Below are 7612 nucleotides of genomic sequence, written 5' to 3' on the forward strand. Positions count from 1 at the left end.
CAATGCAGAAAACAGGCACACAGTTTAATGTTACTCAGCAGACTGAGGGGAAGGTGTTGATGACTTCCTTCTATTTCTACTCCCAGCAGGCTGTGCTCTCATAATCACAAAAAAGCCCTTTCCATAAAGACCCACGCTCAAAACCCCTGCTGCAGTTTAAATATAACCAAAAACATTCTCTCTGCTGACGCATGTTACCTCCCACCAGATTCCAGTTAGGAGGGCCCTCATTTCTCTGTCACATGCTCATCGACTAAAACAAGTCTTGTTTTTTTTCCCCCTTTTCTAGTCAAACATATCAGCTCTGATTGTTTGGATCTTCTGAACAGTGAATGTAATGTGTGGGGAGAGAGGCTTTGATTAATCTGCCTTTTAATCTGATTCCATCTCGTGACCCTTGACCTATTGCAAGTGCCTTGGACAGATTTATTACAATCCTTGTTTGTTCATCCGTCCATTTCTGCCATTCAGTTTTTATTATGATCTGGTCTCTTCTGTTGTTGTGGGGGTTTTTTTTCAACCTTATTATTGCTCAATATAAACATTCAGCAATCAATGTCATATTGAATTCTTTCAGAGAAAATTGAAAATAATAAATCTAAAATTGATTTATGGGGATCAGTTTTATAAATGAGGTCACAGTGATGTGATACTGGTAGGACAGATGGTGAATAACACAGCAAGGCGCTTTGTATCTCCTTGAGTTCATTTTTAGTAACAGGGAACAGTGTTTTATGCCAGTGATAAACCTGCACTGCAGTATGTACACTAGATCTTTCTAAATTTAGTGGACAAAATGGGTTTTTGTGGAGTTGTGAGGAAGAGAGTCTCTTTCTTTATTAGGCCAGTCGACAGGAAGAATTTGATATGGAGATGAAAGCAGCACGTCTCAGTTCAGTTCAGCTGAATCTTTAGCACACCTTAAATAAATGTTGTCTGGGAAGCAAAATGAGGTTCCCTTTCTATACGCAGTTTAAGTTTTTTGCACTTTGTGTGTGTGTGTATGTATACACACACACACACACACACACACACACACACACACACACACACACACACAAACACTAGCATTCAAAAATGTGGGGTCAGTAAGTTTTTCATTTTTATTTGAAAGAAATTATTACTTTTTTAGCAAGGAGGACACATTAAACTGTCAAAAGTGACAGTAAAGACATCTATAATGTTACAAAAGATTTCCATTTCAAATAAATGCTGTTCTTTTGAACTTTCTGTTCATCAAAGTATCCTGAGAAAAAAATGCATCACGGTTTCCACAAAAATATGAAGCAGCACAACTGTTTTCAACATTGATAATAATAAGAAATGTTACTTGAGCATCAAATTAGCACATTAGAATGATTTCTGAAGGATCATGTGACACTCAAGGACAGCTTCGCCATCACAGGAATAAATTAAATTTCACACCATATTAAAATAAGTTATTTTGAATTGTAATAATATTTCATAATATCACTGTTTTTACTGTATTTTAATAAAAATGGTACTGACCCAAAACTGTAGAACAGTCGTATGTGTGTATAAATAAAACAAAAACAATATATTGACTACTTGAGGCCCTTTTTGTAATGTCAATGATTTTATATATATATATATATATATATATATATATATATATATATATATATAATTAGGGGTGTAACGGTACACAAACATGACATAAACATGACATAAAACTAAATATTAAATTTTTTTATTCTGAAATTAAATTCAGTTATAATTCATATTTTCTTAAGGGTGAAAAAAAAATGCTAAAAAGTAATGCTGTAAACTATATACAGGATGCCCTTTCTTGCACATTACTATAATATTAAAGGTTATGATTAACAGCAGAGCAAGCCCAAACTATTAAATTCAGTTGCTATTTATTTTTAGATATAATAATCAACACTCAAATAAAAAAAGTAAATTGCATATAAGGCAGGTTTTGCATTAATTTCTAAATTTAATTATAAAATTATTTTTCTACTCCAATTCATTTTTGAAATATGATAATTTACACAGTTACTGTCATAACTTGTTTTCATGACAAATTGATTTAAACATTAAATAATCAAGACTTTACTAACAGGTAAAGTAAATATAATGAATATATAAGCTAATATAGTGTATATTTAGTGAAATGCTCGCCTTTAGAATTTATTTATCTAGTGAACTAGCATGCTGTGGACACTAAATGACTTGCCTGAGGTAAATGTAATGCTATATGAGCTATTATTCTCAAGCTGTTTTATTGATGTCTTTCTGCCATTTAAACACTTGTTGAGAGATTACACGTAAACATATCTACGCATAGATCGGCGGTTCTTCTTCTGCTTCTGCGCTTTTTTCTTGTTATGGCAGTTAGCAAACAGTGTTGCATTACTGTGCGTACCCCCTTCTGAATTGTGTGGATCTCCTGTGACTGACTGTACTCATCGTCTGACTGTATGCACCGAACCATGACTGTTCGGGACGAATACATGTACACCGTTACACCCCCGATATATATAATGACTAATTTCAAATTAATTTATCAGCATATCATATATATAACTAATTTTTCTCTCTCTCTCTCTCCTCAGATGTAGATGACTCCGTGCCGTTCCCCACAGGCTCTCTTCAGAGAAGAAAAAAGGGCCTAGGTGGTCTGCGTCAAGCGCAGCAGAAGTCCAAACCGACGCTGCTCATCAGCAATCCACAGGATTTCCGCCAAATCTCTTCTATCATAGATGTGGACATCTTACCCGAGACACACCTCCGTGTTCGTCTGCACAAGCACGGCACCCACAAACCCCTCGGTTTTTACATCCGTGATGGCGTCAGTGTCCGCGTCACTCCCCAAGGGGTGGAGAAAGTTCCCGGCGTCTTCATCTCCCGCCTAGTGAAAGGTGGTTTAGCAGAGAGCACAGGTTTGCTAGGAGTCAATGACGAGATTCTCGAAGTGAATGGAATCGATGTGGCCGGGAAATCACTGGACCAAGTCACCGACATGATGGTGGCTAACAGCCACAACCTCATCGTGACGGTGAAACCCGCCATTCAGCGCAACAACACGATGCACCGCGTGAGTAAATCTGCCGGCAATAGTTCCGCTGGCTCGGGAGGCTCCGCCCTCTCACATGACTCCGCCCCTAGCCCCGCCTCACAAAATGCCAGCCAATACAGCAACAGTAACAGTGTGGCTGAGGGCGACAGTGACGATGATACTGACCTCATCATCGAGAACGATAACCTGTACATGCCACACCGTATGACTAATGGCAATGGCAGCCATGGTAACGCCCTGTCGTCGGGTGCATTTGCACACAGACCCCTCCCACAAAGTGTTTCCTTGCCCAGTAGCAGCTCTTTAAGCTCTCTGACCACACCCACACATAACGGCAGCCCCACCAAGACAAGCAGTAGCCAAGAAAGCATGAGAGAGGACGGCAACTTCATTACGTTGTAGGATTCACACCACAGTAGGAGCCTTTATGCACATTTATAAGAAAATGAAGGAACTATTATATGATCAACTACTATTTTTCAGTCATTACTATCAGAAAAAACAACTTATTCACAATCAATGAGGTCCCTCGCCCAGATCACACAGGTTGCACTGTATGGAAGTGCCTTATGGCTCTCCATTCCTCTCGCCTTAGTTATTTTTTTCTTCTTTTGGGAAAAATCAACCATATTCATCTCTATTGACTCCGAGGACAGTCGATCTGAAGTGTGCTAGTTGCTACTTGGATGCCTGATGTTATCACTTGCACCTCGGAGGACGTGAGAGACGAACAAATCGCCTCTGTGGAAATGATGTGTCTTGTTGTGGATTCATCTCACTTTTTATGATGCCTCTTGCATTGATGATGATGATGATGATGATGATGATGAGAAGGAGGAGGTGGAGACAAATATAAGAGTGTTAAAACAGATCTGATCAGTGTTGATTATGCTTGTTTGCTCATATCATCTCATTCTGAAGCTGATCGTAGTTTCTGTAGCTCAAAATGTCCACCAAAATGTGCTCTACATGATGATTTTGAAGTGGTGTTATTTGCATTCATCTCACAACTAATTCATGTGTTTATTAATCACATTTTTAAAATGGAAAAACTCAAAAATGTGCAGTACGTGAGAATGGAAGTGTAGCAGACCAATCCCATTATGACAACATTTAAACAGGTTTTTACTATTCTTGTTTGTTCAAAAGCCAGTTTAACACACCAAGTTGGCTTAATTGTCACATTCATTGTCAAAAAATGTCAAAAAAAAAAAGCAATGTTTGAATATATTGGTTTTTTTTTTTTTTTTTTCATACATGGAAATGGAAACTTTTTTGGGGTTTCTCTTCTGTCTTGTTACATTAAAGGAATAGTTCACCCAAAAATGAAAATTCTTGGAAATTACTCGCCATCATGTCATTCCAAACTTGTATGACTTCTTTCTTCTGTGGAACACCGTAATCAAACAGTTTGAGTTACCATTTACTTCCAAAGTATGGATAAAAACACTTCTCTTATGTTTCACAGAAGAAAGAAAGTCATACAAGTTTGGATCGACATGACCGAATTTTTATTTTTGGGTGAACTATCCCTTTAAGGTTTATAAAATGGTTTGAATTTTGCATTTTATTGTTGAAAGAAGCAGTCTTAGACAGGTTCTTTCTTTTTGAAGGACGGCAACCCATTTTTCTCGCTTTGTTTTTAGTTTTTCTCCCCCTTCAGTAAAATAGGAATCTATATACTTATCTGGCACCGGTGCGGCGTAACTTCAGAAAGACCTGACCTCTCATTGACTCAGTCTGTTTTTCTGTAAAGAGAAAAAAGGAAATTCCTTTCATGTTTGGAAAGGCCAGAATTCTGCACATTGGGACCTTTTTCACACAGTCCACTCCTGATGGCCAAAGCTGTGAGGCTTTTTTAGCCATGGTGAGTGTGTGTGTATGTGTGTGTTCAGTCATATTTTTAAAGTATAATCTTACAGAAACGGCACTGAGGTGGACACTCTCAGACTCCGAGCCAAATATTGGTTTCTCTAATGTCCAACAGACCCGAGCGCTGTTTTCAGGCAATGAGTTCCCAGGTGAACGCTTGTTTAGACTTTGGAGATACCTGCCTCGGGACGTCCAGCGCTTCAAAGGCTGTCTATCAAACCAAGCGGCACTGATGGAGGAAGGATGGTGAAATGCATAAAACATCCCAGCGCTCGAAGGAACTTGAGCTAATCCTCCTTTATCATTATTATATTTGGGGATGAATGAAAATGTTACTAATATGTTTTATTTTTTTTAACCATTCCGAATGTTTTGAAGGACATCTTGAGGATTAAAGTCTCAGTTAGAAGCAGGGGTCAGTGAAAATAATTAGGAAGCCAGTCTTTCCGTGTCATAACTGATGGGCGTGATTCATAAAGGTGTAGCCTCATCTGGTTTAACTCGATCGGCAAAACAAACGAGGTGTTCCTACGCCGCAAAACTGACATTTATCAAGCTAGCCTTGAGTCTGAAAGAGAATGTAGTTTATTTGAACAGGTCTAGATGTAACATCTGCACAACTGACACTCGGTGACTCATTGCCTCGGGTTTTCACAGCAACATTGTTACAGCGAGGACAACTGAAACCGGAGGGTGATTTGAAACGTATAGCAAGAGACAGCTGGAGAAGCGTGAACTGTCACTTTGTTTTGTTATCTGTATTTAATTTAAAATGTTTTATTGGCATTCTCTGGATGGAGAGAGTAAATGGAAAGGTGATGCGCTGGGTTTTTAATAAGAAAGTGATGGGATTTAAACAGCACACAATCGGAGCGCCAATAATACCACATGAGCATTATTTTTTTGTGTACGTGAAAATGTATGTATAAATAGAAATATGTAATGATGGACACTTTTGTACACTAGGAGCCCTTTTTATAAAAAAGAGCATTTTATATATGTGTAAAAAATGGAAAGTATTTTTCTTATTCTTGTACTTTTGTATGTATATTAGAATTCTGGAAAGGAGGTTTCTATTTCTTTTGAGAATCACAAAATTAAACTCTTTAGATGCTTGTGTTTTTATTATAATCAGATGGGTCAAGGTGTACAATACTGTGAATGTTATAAGCTGATTATGAAATGTTCTATCAAGATAATAAAAGTATTTAAAATTTACTTCAATCATCTGTTTTCTTGTTTGAACAAAATTATTTACATTTTTACTTGTCTAATTTAATTTTGCAACATGATTAGTACAATTTATATCATGCTTATATCACAGAAGACTGATTTACAAGTCTATATTTTGTACATACTGTATAGTCTATTCAGGTGTTTTGAATGAACTGTAGGTCATATATTTAACCAAATGATTATTGATGCATAGGGAACTGTGGTTTATGTTCCTCATAAAAAAATCTGGGAAAACCTGGTTATTTCTATTTTAACCGGCCATAGTAGCTGGATACACTTCACCCACAGTACAAAAAAATTGAGTATTATTGCATTACATAAAGGACACATTAGATTTGCGATACCTTATCTCAGATTGCATCACTGTCAGAAAATCAATGCGATGTAAGCGCACTGACTAGAGCTGTGGTTTCTTGATAACGCAGGGTCCACAGATGCAGAACTGCAGACATTTTTCATAACTAAATTTTTTTTTTTAAAGGACATCAGCAATCTATCAAAAACCCATAATTAGCCAATACACACATTTAAATTGTGGGGACAAATTGTCACTTTTGTTTGCCAGGCTGTAAAGTGCTTGTAGCGTTCTTGATTTTTTTTCCAGAACACGAAATATTATGCAATATATCATATTTAGCATGTTAATAGCCTAGGTAAATTACAGGTTTACTGAGGCCCTCTAGTGGACTCGCGGCCGGTTGAGCACAAGTGTGAAATTAAAGGGAATTTGCGCCCTCTGCTGTCTAATGCTGACAATGACCACTCAAATATGTTTCTATAGTTACCAAACGGCTCTCACGATTCTCACCTGTACGATTTCCGTAACAGTTAATTTGAAGAATTTATACAACATAACGAGTAAGAAGTCACATCAGTAAACCACTCAAAAATACAGCAAAATACTCAACGACGGTTGTTTTTTTTTTTTTTTGGAAATATTGGCAGTTGTCATTGATGACCTGGGTAACCGATCCTGTCAGGTCTTACATTCAGTTTATTCATTATGCCCATAAGCCCATGATTCTGAAATATCTGAGGCAATTTGACCTACATGGTTTAGAGGAGATCATGAAAATGCAGTAACACAATGATAGTAAACAGTATTGCCTTTTAAGGAGGAGAAAGTCTCAAACAGCAAGTTCCCGCCGTCGTGTTTATCTGGAAAACGACGGCCAGTCTTTAATAATAATAAATATATTATATATAATAAAAAAGTTAAGAACGGTGTTTCTGTACTACTTTACCTGATTTACTATCACTTACAGTGACTTGTGTTGCAGTGGGGTGATGGCGGGTCTGTGGTGGTCAGCGGTGAGCTTTATGAGGAAGAACTCATAACAAAAAGAAAACACCAACACGGACAAGAATCTCATATGTACAGCCTTTAAAATGACTAGCCTATTTGGTCAAAAGTGATGTCTGGCCTTGGAAAATTGACAATAAAATATTATTAAAAAT

The 7612-nt window shown here is 37.3% G+C and overlaps 1 protein-coding gene across 1 annotated transcript in view; it reads left to right on the forward strand.

The window, feature by feature from the left end:
• pard6a (par-6 family cell polarity regulator alpha) overlaps nt 1–6136 on the forward strand; it is a 30195-nt gene extending 24059 nt beyond the window's left edge. The window contains exon 3 of the mRNA XM_051870925.1: nt 2583–6136. Coding sequence (XP_051726885.1) covers nt 2583–3448 — 866 coding nt within the window. The 3' untranslated portion in view covers nt 3449–6136. The remainder of the gene's footprint in view (nt 1–2582) is intronic.
• Nucleotides 6137–7612: the final 1476 nt, after the last annotated feature.

Source organism: Ctenopharyngodon idella, chromosome 18 (genome assembly GCF_019924925.1).
Source record: "Ctenopharyngodon idella isolate HZGC_01 chromosome 18, HZGC01, whole genome shotgun sequence".
NCBI lineage: Eukaryota > Metazoa > Chordata > Actinopteri > Cypriniformes > Xenocyprididae > Ctenopharyngodon > Ctenopharyngodon idella.